Source organism: Pectinophora gossypiella, chromosome 22, assembly GCF_024362695.1.
Source record: "Pectinophora gossypiella chromosome 22, ilPecGoss1.1, whole genome shotgun sequence".
Classification (NCBI taxonomy): domain Eukaryota; kingdom Metazoa; phylum Arthropoda; class Insecta; order Lepidoptera; family Gelechiidae; genus Pectinophora; species Pectinophora gossypiella.
This window is the reverse complement of record NC_065425.1, coordinates 1,185,689-1,206,288: the sequence shown is the minus strand read 5'-3', so window position 1 is coordinate 1,206,288 and position 20,600 is coordinate 1,185,689. Positions and strand designations below refer to the sequence as shown.

Genomic DNA, 20,600 nt, shown 5'->3' with positions numbered 1-20,600 from the left:
CGCTAAAGATCATAGACAATTTTTTTTATAGTGTTGCCATTGACAGCGGCTTTAAATTGGCTCTAAATATTTTTGTATGTATACACAATAATGAAGCATACGAAAAATAAAAAATCCTCAACGAATAAGATGTAATCAGATGTAATTCAGTGAAAAGTTATACAGTTTCCTTATTTTAAGTTTATTTACATACACCATAGACATTTTTGTATCATCATTTGGTTTGAAATGGGAAGGTAACTAATACATACAAGAAATAGTTTTTTAATGGGAATAATTACACATTTTATTGTATCAACTATATTGTAATTTTGTAGAAATTAATAATAGTGACTAAATCATAATAATTTTTAATATATGAGTTCACTCATTGAAAAGAACTAGTTCTATTGATCAACAGTTCTCAAGACTCAAGAGACACATGGCGAGGACGTCACTATCTCAGTTGCAAGATGGCGAACGTTCGGGATAGTGACACATCTTTGTGGCTCCACAATAAACTCGGAATATCGAACGATTCGTGGACTACCGGCTCTATTTGTACACAGTTGAATGCTGAAGTTCTAAAAAATATCAAGGACTGTTTTCCAGATTTGCAAACACAAGTGAAATTGAAATTATTGCTAAGTTTCTTTCATATCCCGCGCAGAAGTGTTGAAGAGGTAACTTTTCTCTTTGATGTTCTATGGTTTTGCGTAACTGTATTGTTTATTGTGTCTCTTTTCTTCTTGGGTAACCATCGCAAGCTAGAAAGAGATACAAGGTTTGATGTATGTAGTAGTTTTATTTGTTGTCATTACTAAAATTTACCTGGAGAATTTCTAATAATGGTTAAATATTGGTTAAATGCTGGAATTTTCAGCGGTTTACACAATGTTATCATAGTTTACATAGTCCATGTCAGCTATGTAGATTTTGTTCGACGATAATAAACATTCATATTTTCCAATTATTGTTGTTGATTTTCCCTCGTTATTGGAATGTTCTGTTAAATTGCGTGAAGTATTTCAGTTTGCGCTGTAATTATATTGGTAAACTCGATAAGGACTGCTGTATATCGGCCGTAGGATGATTTAGTTCCGACCTGAATAAGCTTAAATAACCTATAATTTTATTAGTAGAGGTTTGGCTATCTTAATCTCAAGGTTTCCTGTCATTTCCTTGGCTATTTCTATAGTTCCTCACAGTCTAAAGTCTGTATTCCTCCCTACAATTACACCTAAATCATAGTTTGCATGGAAGCTAACGTTTTGCTTTAGGGTTATTAAATGTAAACATAGGTAGGTTATGTACATAGAATGCCCACAAATAATATAACAAACGCGAAAGTAATCTATAGCCTATGAAATTGAACTTCAGTCAATATTTGATTCAGTATTGGATTGGTTTTGCTACAGGTATTAAAACAAGTAATTTGTAACGGAAAGTTATTGTTGAAATCACAATGCAAATAGCCATATTGGGGTCAAGAAGGACATAAAAGTAAAAGAATTTAAATAAACAGAATTTGTATATACCTACTATATACCTCTGCCTACCCCTTCGGGGATGCAGGCCTGATGCTAGATTACATGTAAAAGAATTTATATTAATTTATTGATTTTCAAAAGGCAACATTATTTATGGTATGAAATACCTTAAAATCAAAGTTACAACATCATTTCATAATTTGTCACAATTTTTTTCTCTAGTACATAAATATGTATTTGCTAAAGTTTTATTCTGTAGACACACATTCCAAAAAGTGAAAGTTGTGTGTACAGTAACACTTTATTGATTAAAGGAACTTATACTTTAAAACAACTTGCTAAAATACAAATCTTACTCTTCAAATTTCAGTGGAAAAATGAGCTGGAAGAGATTATCGAAGTTGCCGCAGTGGACTCGGACCTCTGGGTGGCTATGCTTGCTGAAGTCCTCAAAACGTTTCCCTCATCGGGTACGCTCAACACCGAGATAGCAGAGTTCGATGAGACACGGCCTGTATTCAGTGACATGATTGCGGAACTACGACGAGCTTTGGCCAAACATTCGGACCTAGGACTGTTGCCTTTGGAATGCCTATATCTTAACAAGAATGCTTTAGTTTCGGTGGTGAGTCGTTTTGGTAATGTTAAGTAGTAATTTGTTGTATGTTGGAGTATGCTCCAAACCCCCTCCGGTTGATTGCGATGAGGCCTGTGCCCAGCTGTGGGACATATATAGGCTGTTTATGTACGTTGTTGCTGACTTTTACAACATGTTGAAGATGATCAGCAACAAAGTAAAGTTAAGCGGACCTATTTCCCTCTAAACACCCCATTACGAACTACGGGCGTGTTTGTACGTGATGGTGAAAAGCTCATATTACGAGCGAGCAAACAAAACCATGCAAGTATAAACACTTCTATACTATACTTACATATATCAAATGGCCTCTATGGTCCAGTGGTTGAGCGTTGGACTCACGATCCTGAGGTTCACGGGTTCGAATCCCAGTGGGGAGGTATCACAAAAATCACTTTGTGATCCCTAGTTTGGTTAGGACATTACAGGCTGATCACCTGATTGTCCTAAAGTAAGATGATCCATGCTTCGGTAGGCACATTAAACCGTTGGTCCCAGTTACTATTTACTGATGTAAGTGAGTAATTATTACATGAGCCATGTCAGGGGCCTTTGGCGGCTCAGTAATAACCCTGACACCAGGGTTGATGAGGCTGGTATTGCACCTCACAACCCACACGATAAGAAGAAGAATTGTATACTTTTGCGATGGCAGTATAAATGAACCATATTGTCATTTTGAAAAATGGATTTTATTTGAATAGATTGTCACCTAGCCTACATAGTCTAAGGGACTTTAGCCACCTGTCCTGAGATTGCCACACTTGCCATCAATATTCATTCATTATAATAAATAAAAATAGCCTTTAATCTCCGACATACACACATATCACATATATTATTACATAGTTTTACTTAATTATCTATATGTTTATTTATTTGTCGGGCTGTCCTAGGATATACGCCTCCTCCTTATTGCGCCACACCTGTCTGTCGCCTGTTGACTTTCTCCAACCTTGTGGTAGATTGTCTTCCCATCTTTTGTTTGGTAGACCACACATGATGAGGTCTAGAATAAAAAAGTGGACTAAAGACATCACAGAATGGTATCCCAGAGATGGTAAAAGGCGAAATGGGATTCATTCATTATACCGATCATATATTACACACTTCACACACTTCAATTACATATTACAGTAGGTAATGATTTTATGATTAAACATTAATTTCAGTAATTTCAAGTTTATGTTTTACAAATTGAAAAGAAAAAGAATTTATGTCGAAATTGTTTGACGCATTTGCATTTGCAGTGAAATGTTACTGGCTATTAAAAAATAAAGAAAATCAAGGATTTATTTAAAAATTGATAAAATACTAGAACTAAAACTAAAACAAAAATGTTTTATCATGAGAGAGTGTATGAGGGTATACACAGTGTCCATGACATCAATAAGGCACTTACGTGGTTTCCACAATATGGAGATGATGATGATGAATCTATATCCTTCCTGAGTAATGAAGGTCCATTCAAAATATTGGTGAAAAAAATGTTTTACCAACTTCAAAAAAAGATGGAGGTTATCAATTTGACTCATATACGTATGTAATATTGTTGGAATTGCGATGCCTGGTATTAAATGTGCATTGTATTAAATGTGTTTCTCTAGTTATTGGCTGTTATTAGCTATTAGAGGCTGGCAAGAGACAGGGATAAGTGGAAAGAGCTGGAGGAGGCCTTTGTCAAAAGACAAATGGACGAAGAACATAATTAAACACATCTTTTTTTTTAAATATTAAGTAAAAGCTAAAAAAAAAATTGTTACAATAAGTTCATAATAAAGGCTATATCTATCTATCTATCTCTAGTTATTAAATAGCTTCTAATGTATACCTACATTGATTTAAAAGATGTGTTGCTGTTGCAGTTTCTTGTCATTTCTTCTCCTCAGCCATAACACCTTGCGAAATGACGTAGATTCAATAATGTTAAATTGACCTTCAACAAGTTTATCTATGATAATTGGATAGTTTTTAGGTCAAAGATAAATTATGAAAGTCTGATTACTAAATAAAGACAGATCTAAAGGTGACAAAAAATGTTTTCTTTTTCTATTTAACTTATTTATGAATTTTAATAAAGAAAAATGTAATAATAAGTGTCACATTTTGTCACTTTTTCTATGACGTCACAGGTTGCTTTCTCATACAAATTCCATAGTAATTTCGTGTTTTGACGTTTAGTAAACAGTAACTGATTTGACTAGTTGGAAAGTAGCCTATTATGTTGAATAAATGATTCTGATTCTAATTATCTTATGACATGACTTACTCATGCTAGCACTAATTAGTTTACTCATATATAACTCAACTTGTGTGGTCGAACACTGATTTTCCAAGATACAGGCCTTTGTGCTTAGTTTGGATCAACAGAGTTTAACAATTGTGTACAATCTTTACCCACTGATGTTTCCTAAGTGTTAACTAATTTAAACTTGTACAAGTCTTGCACAATAAAGAATTATAATTAATTATTCATAATGTTCGTATATATTGGTCTATATGAGCTTCTAACCAAGTGTGTAAAAATTTATAATACCTAATCTAATGTAATGGTTTATGATTTCCAATTTCAGGTGGGCCAACAAGCGAACCCAGTGAAGCATTTCACGTTGAAACGTAAGCCGAAGTCGGTGGCTTTGCGGAGTGAACTTCTAGCCAAAGCAGCGGAGGTGCAGGCCAACCAGAAGAAGGCAGCTGCTCCTACTGTCCCTGTCCGCAGCAGAGGCATGCCGAGGAAGATGACAGATACCAGTGAGTGGTTAATCTCCCTAGAGTTAGAATAATAGAATATAATAACTTTATTCCCAAAACAGTGCAGTACAATAGTAAAGAAGATAAAGATAAGTATACAAATCAAAAATACACTGCCAGGGAAATGGGACTGACTCAGCATGTTGTTGCGAAGAATAGTAGAAATACCACTCTTAGCAACACTGATATTCTGCCAGTACCAAACTTACGCTTATAAATACTTTGAACTATCGTGCCAACAGAAAAGTGTCAGGATTTGCTTAAAATAAATAAGAAAATAAGCAAATATAATTATGAAGAAAATATATGAATTAAGGGATTAGGAAAAATATGAAAAGTATTAGTCAAAGGTAGATAGTATGCCAAGGGGTTAAATTATACATAAGAGATACGACAAATAAACAGATGTGTAAAATAAAGACAACAGATAAACAGATAACGAGAGAGAATCGTAAACAATAGTTATCCCGTCACAGGGTCCGCTCCGGTCCTAAAGAACCTCCGTGGTCCAGTTGTTGAGCTTGGGTTCACGATCCTGAGGACCCGGATCCGAATCCCGATTGGGACATATCACATAAATCAATTTGTGAGGCCCTGGTTTGCTTAGGACATCGCAGGCTGATCACTCGATTGTCCGAAAGTAATGATTCGTCCTTCGAAAGGCACGTTAAACCGTTGGTCACGGTTATTATATACTGATGTAAGTACGTTACATGAGCCATGCCAGGGGCCTTAGGCGACTCAATAATAACTCTGACACTAGGGTTCATGAGGTTGGTAAAGTGTATAACCCATACAATGGAAGAAATAGAAGGGTCGGCTTACCTGACCTGAAGGTCCGGATTTTTCAGGTACCTACTACCTGTCTGACCTTCCGACCTCTGTCTGACTTTCAAATACAGGTTAGGTCACATACCTCGGAAACGTATTTCTTGGGAATGTGAGTTTCTTCACGATGTTTTCCTTAACCAATGCACCTGCCTAAAACTATTGCTGCTTCGCAACCTGTATAGACTTTGAAACAGGTCTCTCGGATACTTCAGCTCAGCAAGAGTACTGTTAAGCAATAATAATTGTCTTGTAACAGCCTCTGTGGTCTAGTGGTTAGAGCGTTAGACTCACGATCTGGAGGTCCGGGTCCGATTCCCGATGGGGACATTGACGAAATCACTTTGTGAGACTGTCCTTTGTTTGGAGGACATTACAGGCTTGAATCACCTGGGGCCCTACTTAGCCGTAAAAATACCTCCCGCAGTGGAGCAGCGATGTAGAGTATGCTCCATACCCCCTCCGGTTGATTGAGGGGAGGCCTGTGCCCAGCAGTGGGACGTATATAGGCTATTTATGTTATGTTATTGTATTAACCAAATTTGTGTCCCACAGCCCCTCTGAAGGGCCTCCCGTCCCGCTGGGCGGGGCGCTCGGCCCCGCGGCCGCTGGCGGCGCCCCCCCGCGCTCCGCCCCGCGCCGGCATCAAGCTGCTGGACATCACCGAGCAACCCGCCACTCACGCGCAGATTAAGAAGAGGAGGAAACTGGGTGAGTGCTGCCGACATCTGTTATATAGAAAGAAAAAAAGAAACGTTTATTATAACACCATCAATTTAAGAGCCACGCTCTTGTCGGTGTAGCAGTTTCCATTCCAGTCAATCAAAAGCCATTTTTTTTTATTGATGATCTCAGGGTGTGATTTCTCTTTGCAACGGAGAAGTCAATTGCTGGTTGGCAGAGCCACTATCAAGTAAGGCTTAAAAGTTTATATTATCTGGTTGACTAATCCCTTGCCTAAGGGATAGGTACACGAAAGCACCTATGAGGCTGGCATGATCACACAGGGTGTTCAAAGCCTCGTTAAAAATAAGAAAGAAAAAAGAAAGATTAACAAAACACGGAATAACAAATAACTTGCAATAAAACACGTAATAAATAAATGTTATATCGTCGTCATCAATTTAAGAGCCACGCTCTTGTCGGTGTAGCATTCTCCATGCTACTTTTTTAGGGAAAAATAGTGCAGTGGTTTCCCTCTTGCCTTCCGCCCCGCAGTACTCTGTCTGACGCAAGTGGGATGGCGCCCAGAGTAGTCTATTACAAAGCCATACTAGGACCCCTGTCATGTACCTCTGAATAGTACTGACAGTTACTGCTGCCCTCAGTCAGGTTCCAGGTTACAGTCCCTGTGACTTGCCCCTTCCTTTTTTTGTGACTTGTTTCTTTTTTAATATTTCATCATCATCAGCCGTATGATGCCCACTGCTGGGCATAGGCCTCCCCCAAGGATCTCCACGACGATCGGTCCTGCGCTGCCCGCATCCAGCGGCTTCCCGCGACCTTCACCAGATCGTCGGTCCACCTTGTAGCGGGCCTACCCACTGAGCGTCGTCCGACACGTGGTCGCCATTCTAGAACCTTTCCGCCCCATCGGCCACCGGTTCTCCTCGCTATGTGTCCTGCCCACTGCCACCTCAGCTTTGCAATTTTAATATTTATGTTATGTTATTTCATCATTTATCTTGAACCTAGTACACGACCCAATTTCCATTCAACAGAGATGGAGGAGGGTCAGAAGAAGCAGCCCCCCGCGCCGCCCGCGTCCCCCCCGCCCGACTACGCCAAGGGGCTCAACAACTACCAGATGCCGAAGCCAGAGGAGACTCCGAATAGTACGTATCTTCTCCATAAACCCTGGTATCAGGGTTATTATTGAGCCGCCTTCTTCTTCTATCGTCTGGGTTGTGAGGTGGAGTACCAACCTCATAAACCCTGGTTTCAGGGTTACTATTGAACCGCCAAAGGCCCTTGGCTCATGTGACTTAATTACATCAGTAAGTTAGTAATCGGGACCAACGGCTTAACGTGCTTTCCGAAGCACGGATCATCTTCTGGATATAACCTAACCAAACTAGGGATCATGAAGTGATTTTGGTGATTTGCCTCCACCGGGATTCGAACCCGGTACCTTCGGATCGTGAGCACAACGCTCACCCATTGGACCACGGACGTTTTCTAGTACGTATTTTATAGTTATACTAGCTATCCAACCCGGCTTCGCACGGGTAGTATATTATGTGATTTTGGACTCGACAAATATTATCCACAAATCAATCAATCAATCATTTATTTGCAAGAACACAAAATTAAAGATTTTATTCTAAGTAAAACAGTGTATGTATTCAACCTACAAGCAGGTGTGCAAATATTTATATAATTATATTATTATTAATAGACTGATGCCTAAAGCTAAAGAACTCGTGGACACTAAAAAACAAATATATAATAACCGTTTAGTTAATTCATGCATCTGTTATATTTAATTGCATCAAATTTTTTTGGTAAATTGATAGAAATTACGACAGACATGTTATAAACAAACTGTTAAACTGCCACATCGAAGCAATTCATCTAAAAAGCAATACAATATTTGACAATTGCGCACTTTTATATGCGCAAATGTCAAATTGCGGCCATTTTAACCCCCCAGAATAGCAAATCGATTTTGGATTCCTTATAAAAGTCATGTTCACGACACATTGTAGGTACAACGCTAATACATGATTAGTAATATACGCTTTCTCCCGCAGCGCTGCCCGCGGGCTCCCCGACGGAGGCGGCGCCGGCGCCCGCCGCGCCCGAGCCCGACCCGCCCGTGCACAACCCCATACTGCTGCACCAGGTACGGACTCTGACCTCATGCACCACAAAAACAATGTACAATGTCTACATGATTATACTAATATAACATAACATACATAAACAGCCTATATACGTCCCACTGCTGGGCACAGGCCTCCCCTCTATCAACCGGAGGGGTATGGAGCATACTCCACCACGCTGCTCCACTGCGGGTTGATGGAGGTGTTTTTTTTTTGGTGTTTTTATACTAATATATCACATAATATATCGTTTATTGAACATAGACCAACCGTCTTCTTCGGTCGTGTGGGTTGTTAGGTGGATTACCAACCCCATCAACCCTGGTGTCAGGGTTACTAGTGAGCCGCCAAAGGCTCCTGACATGGCTCATGTAACGACTACTAACTTACACCAAACGTGACCCAACATGAATTACCAGAATCAGAATAATTTATTCAACGTAATTATCATGGATAAACTTGTTGAAGGACAATGTAACATTTTTGAATTTACGTCATGTTACAGATGAGGGATGTTAGGGAGCTCCGTAACCGTAACATAACTATCGGATATCCGATATAAAAATCATCCGTAACCGTAACCGAATCAGAAATAAAAGTTTCGGATAATATCAGATAGGAGCCTAATTGAGACACGTTATGACAAGTTGTTTCGATCGACTGGCCGCTGCCAGTGCCGACACACAAGCCGCGCGCATTGTTTGTTTTTTCTTCTTTTGTCGTCATAACATAATATAACTTGTCATTACAAATATAACCACTTTATTACCTATTTCTATTGTGAAATTCCTTAAAAAATAATATCATTAACCGAAATTATCCGAAACCAACGGATAATCCGAAATAATTTATTATCCGTATCCGTAACCGTATCCGGTATAATAATCATTCTTAAATCCGTATCCAATCCGTAACCTAATTTTATCTTTAATTTCTCACCTTGCCAACCTTCCAGAGCCCTGGTGGCAAGGGTATTGTGGTTGGCCAACAACCGAAGCTGGTGGTCGCGTCCCAGCCGGGCGGCAAGCCTGTACTGCTGACGGCTAGTGGACTGCTCAACTCTGCCGTCATACTGCAGCCTGGAGGGAAGGCTGTGCTACTGCAGAACATCAAGCCGGTAAGTAATCTAATCTAGCCTACAAGATCCCACTGCTGGGCAAAGGCACCCCCTTCCTCTTCGTTTGCGTTTCCTGTGCGTACTCCGGCAAGCGTCCAAGTCGTCACGCCATCTCTTCCGAGGTCTACCACGACGCCTGTACCCGTCATGAGGCACCCAATGCGTGAAGATCCTCGCCACCGCTCAGGGTGCGTGCGACAAACATGTCCATGTTTACAAAAATCATTCTCTCCCCAACAACATCAACAACAACAGTCTCTCGTATCAACAGTGGCTGCAAGTTGTCTTTGATAACTTATGGCTCTGCCCACCCCATTAGGGATTACGGGCGTGAGTTTATGTATGTATGTATGTATTCTCTCCAAACTAACACCAGTTGCGGGGTATTACTATAGTGTCTATTCAGCCGGACACAAACTTAAAGTTGTAAGAAAAAAGTCGTTAAAATTCAAACCTCATTGTTATTGTCAGGAAATCTCACCTGCGTTTACTAAATTGAGTATAACAGATAAAGTAGTGCCGTCCTTTACTTGCAATACGTATAAGAAAGAGATAGAGTTAGGTTCTACATTGTACCCCGTAGCTCTGGGTCCCTATCTGAACTCAGTCACCATCTTATTCCGGCTAAGGACGCGCCGAACAGAAATTGCCCCAGTACCAACTTATAATCAGGAGCCGAATTATCCTATCACTTACATCGAATTAGGCGCATTAGGGCTAATTCTCATTATGGCAACCGACTCGCAAATGGACTACTTCTCATTATGGCAACTTCTCATTTTGGCTACTTCTCATTAGGGCTACTTCTTACTCGGGCTTTTTCTCACTAGGGCTACTTCTCATTAGGGCTACTTCTCACTTGGGCTTTTTCTCACTAGGGCTATTTCTCATTAGGACTACTTCTCATTAGGGCTACTTCTCACTTGGGCTTTTTCTCACTAGGGCTACTTCTCATTAGGACTACTTCTCATTAGGGCTACTTCTCATTAGGACTACTTCTCATTAGGGCTACTTCTCATTAGGACTATTTCTCATTAGGGCTACTTCTGAAATTTCGGGAATATTTATTGAAATAAGTACTGTATTTAAGTATATAAACATTTATTCATAAGAGATCAATGACATTATTTTAATAAAAAATCAACATTAATTGAGCCAATGTAATAGGTAAATATACAATATTATAAGTATTACTTCTTGTGATTACTTTAGTCTGGTTTTAATTATACGGGTATGTATGGGTGTTAGTGACACAGGAACAAAAACTTTGGGGGATGATTCATTTCATGATTCCGAGTTGATATCAAGTTGAATTTCCTGTCGGAAAAATCATGAATATATATGTGCTTTTTCAAATATTTTCAGTTCTATTTTTTTGCGATGGAAAATTCCACTTGATATCAACTCAGAATCATGGTGTGAATCATCTCTCAAAGTCTTCGTTACGACTAGCTTTTGCCCGCGACTTCGTCCGCGTGGATCTTTATGTGTGTGGGAGTGCATGTCAAATTTCAAGCATCTAACTTATGCAGTGTAGATTTTTTCACTTAATGTTTTTTCCCCGCTAACTCCCGTTCCCGTGGGAATTTCGGGAATTCCTTTCTTAGTGCACCTCTACGGTCCCTAAGCTACGTCCCTTCCAAATTTCAAGTGCCTACGTTTAGCCGTTTAGGCTGTGCGTTGATATGTCAGTCAGTCAGTTTCTCCTTTTATATATTTAGATAGAAGATGTCACTAACCCCCCTTGTGCGTGTGCGTGTGCGCAGGTGTGCGGGGCGGCCCCGCCGGCGGCCCGCGGCGTGCCGCTGCCGGCGCTGGCCGCCGCGCCCGCCGCGCCGCCGCTGGCGCACGCCGTGAGTATACACATGCATACCTCTTACTCTACTAATGATGTTACACAACTGTTTTTTTTTACATTAACTGCCTATATACGTCCCACTGCTGGACACAGGCCTCCCCTCAATCAACCGGAGGGGGTTGATACAATGTTTGTATACATGTTTGTATACATGTTTATATACACGTTTGTATACACATTTGCATACACGTTTGTATACAAGTTTGTATACACGCTTGTATACATGTTTGTATACATATTTGTATACACGTTTGTATACACGTTTGTATCCATGTTGCAGCTGCAGGTGCCCGCGCCGGCGCCGGCGCCCGCCCCCCCGGCCGCGGCGCCGCCCCCGCAGCCGCTGCTGCCGCGGCGGGGACTCTCCCTCACTGTACGTATCCTGCCTTACTCCAAAAGTCCTTTCAAAATCCAAACCCCAGTTGTTTAACTATTGTCTTGAAATCTCGGCCTTATGAAGTTCATCTTGTTCCTGAAGTCAGGAGATATACTGATTTTCTTTTTGGGTGATTTTGTTATTGTATACGGGTACGCCACCGCGCCGGTGCTGGTCAGACAGACAGACAAGCAGTCGCTTCTGTAAAAAACCGGACCTGTCAAATCTTCAGGTTAGGTAAGCGGACCCTGTGGAAAACGGGATAATGGGTGATGATGATACGGATTCGCGACCCCGGCTTCCCGAGCTACTACTACCTCAGTCCTAGTGTCAGTAGTATCCCTTTCGAGGTTAGGATCCGATCCAACTTATGTCAGGGGGGTTACCAGGTCGCAGAAAACCTATCTTTGTAGAGTATTAAATAAAATTGCAGTGGTCAGCCATGACCCAACCTGTCGTTCAGGGCGCCTCTGGATCCGCCCATGTCCGAGATTACATCTTGTATTACATTCCCGCCCGGCCAAGTAGTGAATACTACCTTGGAATAACAGTGCCCCAATAAATCGGTATACAATAACAGCCTCCATAATTCTCCAGTGGTTGAGTCTTAGGCTCACGATTCGGAGGTCCTGGGTTCGATTCCCTGGGACACATCTAGCAAAAAAACATTTTGGAAGATTGTCTTGGCAGGCGAATTCACCTGGTCGTCCGAAAAATAAAATTTGGAAGCACCTTAATCAGTCAATTATAACCTTGATACCACCGTTGATGAGGTCAGCCATTGACTTTGCAACATATACAAAAAATAAATCTGTAAACTTAGCTACTTATTTTAATACTATGTGTATACCGTATATTATATAATTTATTTATATTGATATCTATTAGACACACACGAAAAATATATTTCATTTAAAAACATACTGAATATTATATAAAAAATATGGTAACTAAAACCCCCGTGCCGGATTGTTCTTGGCGCAAAGGTTGTCCATTGCTGTACAGCGAGGAAATGCGGCTAGTGTAATGGGCACCTTCGCGCCTGGATTAGTCAGGGGCGGGCTTTTTGACGAGTGCAGTAAATAGCATTATATTTGTTAATTATTTATGTAATTTCGTGCTTATCAATAATAAATGTATTTTCATCTGTAACTAAAATATCTGATATTACATGGATATCTTTATTTGTTATAAAACACAAGATTTAATTGTTTTTTTTTTAAGATTTTTTTTTGACCCAAGGTTTCATTGTTTGTTTGCAGCGCGAACAAATGTTGGAAGCACAAGATATGTTCCGCAACGCCAACCGCGTGACGCGGCCGGAGAAGGCGCTCATACTTGGCTTCATGGCTGGCTCCAGGGGTAAGACAGTTATAACAATTATTAGGCTCACGATCCGGAGGTTCCGGGTTCTAATCCCGGTAGGCACATGCCACAAAAATCACTTTGTGAACCCTAGTTTGGTTATGACGTTGACGGCTGATCATCGGATTGTCCGAAAGGAAGATGATCCGTGCTTTGGAAGGCACGTTAAGCCGTTAGTTCTTTCTACTTACTGACGTAAGTACGTAGTCGTTACATGAGTCGTATCAGCTGCCTTTGGCGGCTCAACAGTAACCCTGTAGGGCTAATGTGCGCAAGGTGATAAAATTTTGTCACAATGATTTTATCCATTCTGACGATATAATTATGTCGTTTTGTCGATTGGTGCTATGTGAACCCAAATAGGTCATGTCGTTCTATCAAAATACGCATGTTAGGGAATAATAAATAAAAATATTTATTTCCTTCACAACATAACATGATACAAAGTGTACATAAACTACAAAATTTAATGAAATGATCGATAATTTTATCACGTTGCCCATCTTAGCCCTGCTGGTTTGATGAGGTTAGTCATCCACCCAACTCAAATAAATATATTTTTATTCAATGGGTAACATCGTCAACACTTTGAATCGTGACCTCTCAATCTACACAATAGAAGAACACATACTTAGCGATTAATATCTACTATTATTATTTTTTTCAGACAACCCGTGTCCTAACTTAGGCAACATCGTGACGATAAAACTATCAGAAAACATAGAGAATGTTCTGCAATCAGACGACACATATCTCACGATGCTCTCAGAAATGCATTTCCAAATGAACTATAACAACGGCCAATGGACACGACTGAAAAAATACAGGCACATAGACGGAATGGTGCCTCAAAAAATACCTCCAGGCTCCACAGTGATCTCAGCCAATAACCAACAGCCGGTCGTCTCGATAGCCAATCAGAGCGTCAGTTAAAAATGGCGGGAACCTAGCTACTTTATAAAGGACACTTTCAGTTTGTTGTATTTGATGTTTAGTGATGTGTGCCTCGGAAAATACCTTCGACCAAGTGCGCCATTTTTTTTCAAACGGTAAGATTTTTTTAGGTTATAAAGACAGATTTAGTTTGTTGTTTTTTTTATTATAGTTTTTTTAATAGTAAAAAGAATATTGCGCCATTTTTGGATTAAATAAGTTAACGGATGCCTAAAAACTGCTTTTAGACCAACTGCTAGATTTATTGTCAATTTGGGATGAAAATAAGTTTTTTTTTATATATATTAAATAATATGATGTGTGTATGGAAATGAGTCTTAAACTTGAAATTATGATTGTTGAAGTAGTTTGAAAATGACATTTTTTTACTTATTTTATCGTGAGCATAAATTTCATTCTTTAATAGTAACATTCGTAATTTCTCTTTCGATTTACTTTGAAACGGTATTACGTTAAAACTCGGGCGCATTAACCTTAAGTTGTATTAAGCCTTTACAATAACTAAAAAAACCTATTTTCCCTTTTCTAAAATCATATCCACATACATACATAGATTCATGTCCCTAAACCCTATCGCGATGGGCAGAGCCACAAGTTACAGGTCTATTTTACTTGGTCTATTTTAATATTTTACTTGGAATAAATAAAATGTATCTTAGATAATAAATAATATATATACAGCTGTAATATGCAATAACTTATGCCTCAGACGGCTTTCATACTGCGTTACAAGTAAGTTATAATATTCATATCTACATGTCAATATTTTGAGCAAATTCCTAAGCCTTTAGTTGAAAGTTGAAAAAGTCACGGGTATGTATATAATTTAGTAATGAAAAAAAGTAATGAATTTGAAAACCTTCGACCAATCGTGCTAATTATTGCTTGGAGTATGTAGTAGTAATTAAGGATCGTTTAATAATTGTACGAATGCCAAAATTTGTAGAAGGAAAAATCCTACTAGGACCTAATCTAATAATAAAAAAAAATCACATTTGTTACGGATCTCGATATTCTCGACAGCGATACGGCTCATCACCTATCACGTTGGTCTAACATAAAGCTCGGTGAGGTGTGGGTACTTAGTTCATCTTGCGATGTATGTACCTGCCTACCCCAATGGGGATATAGGCGTGAGCTTATGTTCACAGAGTTCACGCACAGGAATCCATTCAAATTCCTGACTACACACCTCCCTAGCATTATCCCGTTTTCACAGGGTCCGATTATCTAACCTGAAGACTTGAATCAGTTTTCATTGAAGTTATAACCTTCACCTTCCAAATCATTTGCTAGAATAAAGAATAATACTACGCATAGAACGGCGAGTTTCCGCCCCGCGCCAATAGCGTATTTGAATGGGTCAAAGATAAATTATAAAATGCTAATCTATAAATAGAAGCCAGTCTAAGATGATCGAAAGTCAATCTCATTTTACTTTTCGACTTACTTTCAAATTTTATCCCTAAATTAAGTAACAATGAGTACGACGTTTGACCGCTTTTGTTAATGACGTCACAGGACAGTATTTCCATACAAACTCCAAAGAAAACTTTCGTTTTGACGTTTCGTTAAAAGTATCTCATTTGACTAGGTTGTCAAGTAGCCTATTCGCATGAGGCGCCGAGCTGGAATTACCTCACCCCCTCTGGGCCTTTGGTGTAAATGACCGTAAACCGCTGAGGAGTAAAAGGGAGCGTTTGTCTGTCTCGTTCGCACTTACGGTAACGATGAGATTTTGCATTAACCGGGGTGTGCGCTTTGAAAACACATTTCTCGGACATCTAGGTTTTCTTATAAATAATAATAAATAAAGTCTTTATTGCAAGTAACCATCGACTCAAATGTGTTAGTAAATGACTTATTTCTAGTGTTAGTATAAAATAAAAAGAAAAGAACAATATCAAAAGCTTATAAAGCATTTGGGCGCGTGTAGCCCACTGCAGTGACGCAAATAGGGGCTCTCGTCCACAATCGAACAGAGAGCACGGTTGGGGCTGTCCCATACGCGGCGTATGAGGGATGCGCTGCGCTTGCGCAGGGAGGCGAACATCCCAGATGTATTCATTGCTTCATTGTTTAATAATCATCCAAATATAAATTCGACAATAACTTCCAATTTGGAGACCGCAATTCGAACCCGTTACCTTACGATGTGATCACGCGTTATCTCATTGCCTTGCCGTATCACTTCTGAACAGTCTTTAAATGTTATATTGTAACTTAATAAATGAATATGTGTCGAGTTATCAAACCATTGTTATAACATAATTATGTATATCTCAGCTTGGTAGCCAACCACAACTGGCTTCAGTGGCGGCCCTAGGTCGGTGTGAAAAGTGCGATCGCAAGGGGCGCCGTTTCGAGGGGGGGGGGGGGGGGGGGGCAAAATAAGCCTAGACGGGACCACCCTGGCTGGCAGCCCCGGATCTAAGAAAGAAAGAAAGAAACATTTATTATTTAGGACACCTTCCATACATTATAATGACATCACATCAGAAGTCAACGCACACACGAAATATTCTCTATATAGAACATGGAAAACGTATACCTAAATGAAATGTGACGTCATGTCGGCTTACCCATGTGTAGTGGACGGTGTCCCGAATAAAAGGTCCTCACTCAGCTTATGCCGCGGCGTGGGCCGCGACCCTGGTATTCTGTGAGACCTGAGTATTGAGTGAAGTCTACAGGGGAGTAACTGGATTGGGCTCACCTGCCCTGTGAATTACACCTCTAAGCTGCCACGTATAATTCACACAATAATAGGCCGTAAACGACATTTTTAAAATATTTAATCTTCTTCTAAATATATAAAAGGAGAAACTGACTGACTGACATATCAACGCACAGCCTAAACGGCTGAACGTAGGCACTTGAAATTTGGAAGGGACGTAGCGTAGGTACCGTAGAGGTGCACTAAGAAAGGAATTCCCGGAATTCCCATAGGAACGGGAATTAGCGGGAAAATCCTTTTGTATGAAAAATCTAAACCGCTTAAGTTAGACGCTTGAAATTTGGCATGCAGGTACCATAGTAAACTTAAAGCTTAGTTGCAACAGGATATTGCAAAATTTCCACGGGAACGGGAGTTAGCGGGAAAAAACATTTGTATGAAAAAATCTAAACTGCATAAGTTAGATGCTTGAAATTTGACATGCACTCCCCCCACACACAAAGATCTCTCTTTTATAACACGCCACGCGGACGAAATCGCGGGCAAAAGCTAGTTAGGTATATTTCGATGGCCGTAAACTAGTGAGAAACTGTATTTTGAGGGGCGCCAATGTGAGGACTCGCACCACCTAAATATTTTGCTAGGGCTGCCACTGATTGACCGAAGTATATTGGTATTTTGAATATAAACGAAAGCTAATTGAAGAAATGCATTAGTGTTACGATTGAAATTATGCTATTTTCCGATTGACTGGGAAAATGTAAGTATATTGTGTTCCAATAATTTTGTGGACGAATATGGTAATATGTCGGTGCTAATTCCTATAGACACCACCTAATTTTATTTTCAAGTTATACCTGTAATTTTCTTGCCCGCAAAAAAAGAAAGGGACAATGCTTAACAGCTGTTACTTTTAAAATGAATGAGCAAATTAATGTATAACCCGGGAGAGTCAAATAGACATCTCGCTGGTGTGCAACCCGTTTGACGTGTGCTGTCAATTTAATTCCGTCGGGTTATTGGTCAATGTAAAATGTTGAAAGGGTGGTTTAAGATCGCTACCTAAAATTGACATGAAATTTTATGCTCGTCTATTAACCGTCCCTTTCCTTTTCGGCGGATAAGAAAATGACATGTAAAACTTAAAATTTGATGGTGTCAACAGGACTTAGCACCATTGACAAAGTTAGTAGTATAGATAAAAACAGGGAAATTCGTAGTCAATTTAATACCCTGTCAATATTATCATGTGATATATATCCCTTGGGGGCTGACAAGGCCAAATCGTATTTTTTCTTATACTTTATGCAATTTTCTTAAAATGACTTGTCTCTCTGCCCAACCTGATAAGAATAAAGGGCGTGAATCGTGCCTGTCTGTAACATTTTCAAATTGTTGCATTTGTCTACATAAAATTAAAAAAAGAAAATTAAGCATAATTGGAGCACATTATACCAAAGTAGGTACTTTGTTTTCATTACAATAATGCTGGTGATTCCTGCAGACGAAATTTATTTTAGTTTAGTTTGTCAATTCTAAAATAGTTCTATCTCTGTCTTGCGCTCGTCGTAAGTGAAGGACAACACTATTTTTAGTGCTGCCAGACTAAAATAAAATATAGTCTGCCAGAATCGAGGCTAACCTCTCAATAGATATTAAGTACTAAATAAAATTGATTGGGAATTTTCTTCTATACACGTGCCTTTAATGCTTTAGTAGCGAATTTATAACGTTTTTGTTACTTTTGCAACATAATGTAACTAAAATTAAGTAGGCATCTCGCTTGTATACTTAATGCGAGGGGTCTAGTTAATTTGGGCGGGTTATACATAAACATATATAAAAGCAGTACCGTAAGTTCTGTCTAAGATGATTACTGGTTAACGTTGGACATTAATTTACCATATTATGTGTTTTCCTAAAACACAGCGTTTAGGTGAAGAAGCAGTCTGATAAGCCTTGAAACCATAAATAATTTAAGAAAACATACTTGAATCTCTATGGTTTACAGTAAGTTTCTACTGTCACCAGCGGGCGCCAGTTTCTATGCGATGGGATCATTACATGATATTATTATTATTGCGTATGGCAGACAAAAATTAAATATCCTGCGTGGATTCTCTCTCTAAGTCTCTACCGCATCCGTCACACAATGCAGCTCGGCTATGCCACCTGGGAACCGGTGCAGAGGGCACTCGTTCACTATGTGAGATTTGGTTTGATCCGGGTGACTACATTACATGATATGAAACAAGTCGATAAAATTTAATATTGGTACTAATTCCTGTAGACACCATCTAATTGCAAAATGAGCGATTTTCGAGTCGAGACGTTCCCCAAACACACGATAGATGGCGTTGTTCACTTTTAACGTGATAATTACCTATTTTCTCATTGCTGAGGTACATAATTATTAAAAAATGTAATGGAGCATACTCCACCTGCGGGTTATTCACAATCACCCAACGTTAATCAGTAAACAAATTGTTCGGACCGATAAAATAGCATTTAGAAAAACTAGCGAGATAGAAATAAGAAATTTAGCAATAAGAAGATTCCCATTCGATTTTTGTTATATTCCAATGCATATTGTCGTGTCAAACTGTATATTTTCCATGCCATCATATTAAAACCAGAAAACTGTCAAAGTAGTACCTACTTTGTCTGTGACAAATACACGATCCACGTCATGACAAAACGAAAAAAAAGATACATTGGTTGCGCTGGGACTTAAATTCCACACTCCCCATGCCAGGGGTCTTTAGCGGCTCAATAATAACCCTGACATCAGGGTTGATGGGTTGGTCATCCGCCTCACAACCCACACGATAGAAGACGAGTCACTTATAGTGTCCTATAAGATGTCACTGAGATTTCCTTATAAGTCATTTGTGCTCCTAAGTAAATTCTTATAGGCTAATTTCCAACTTGTCAAATCAGTTACTTTTTACTAAACGTACACGAAATGATTATGGAATTTGTATGAACAAGCACACTTACTACGTTTCTCTTGATTAAAGTTCGTAAATAAGTTAAATAGAAAAAAGAAAATGTTTTTCGTCAATCTTATATCTATCTTTATTTAGTAATTAGAATCATCGCCAGCCCATTAACGTCCCCACTGCTGGGGCACGGACCTTCCCTATGGATGGATAGGGAGATCGGGCCTTAAACCACCACGCGGGCCCAATGCGGATTGGTGGCTATTAACGACTGCTAATGCAGCCGGGACCAACGGCTTAACGTGCCTTCCAAAGCACGGAGGAGCTCGAGATGAAAACTTTTCTTTTTGTGGTCACCCATCCTATGACCGGCCTTTGCGAAAGTTGCTTAATATCAAGAATCGCAGACCGAGCGCGTTTACCGCTGCGCCACCGAGCTCCTCAGAGAGTAATTATAATATCATACATAATTTATCTTTGACCTAGGAAACTACCCAATTCTTATAAGTACAGTGAAACTTGGTTAAGTGGGACCTGGATAAGTGAGAAACCTCCATAACTGGAACTCATGCTGAGGTCCCAACACTTTGGCACTGAATTACCTCTGTTAGTGGGACGAGGTAAGCCTCTATATCTGGGATTCGTTCTTTCGATTTATCATCATACGAGGGGAGGTCAAAAAGTTCGCGGAATGAGGGGGAAGGGGGTCGAAATTAAACACGAAACTATTTTTCCTTTTCAATATATTCTCCCTTAACCTTAACACATTTTCCGAATCTATCAAATAATTTGTTTATTCCA

At 39.6% G+C, this 20,600-nt stretch overlaps 1 protein-coding gene across 1 annotated transcript; it reads left to right on the top strand.

Moving 5' to 3' along the window:
• The first annotated feature begins 452 nt into the window (after window positions 1-452).
• On the top strand, window positions 453-15,151 carry LOC126376930 (negative elongation factor A). Its single transcript, XM_050024477.1, has 11 exons — window positions 453-662; window positions 1,840-2,094; window positions 4,680-4,857; window positions 6,241-6,396; window positions 7,407-7,520; window positions 8,439-8,530; window positions 9,466-9,627; window positions 11,394-11,480; window positions 11,766-11,858; window positions 13,124-13,223; window positions 13,894-15,151. Exons 1-11 carry the CDS (start codon window positions 453-455, stop codon window positions 14,157-14,159), a joined length of 1,713 nt encoding a protein of 570 aa, XP_049880434.1. The 3' UTR covers window positions 14,160-15,151.
• The last annotated feature ends 5,449 nt before the right edge of the window (window positions 15,152-20,600 follow it).

Coding starts and splice junctions, on each gene's coding strand:
- LOC126376930 (XM_050024477.1), top strand. CDS start 453: ATGGCGAACGTTCGGGATAGTGACACATCTTTGTGGCTCCACAATAAA. Junction 2,095..4,679: donor AGAATGCTTTAGTTTCGGTG/GTGAGTCGTTTT, acceptor TTCCAATTTCAG/GTGGGCCAACAAGCGAACCC. Junction 4,858..6,240: donor GAGGAAGATGACAGATACCA/GTGAGTGGTTAA, acceptor TGTGTCCCACAG/CCCCTCTGAAGGGCCTCCCG.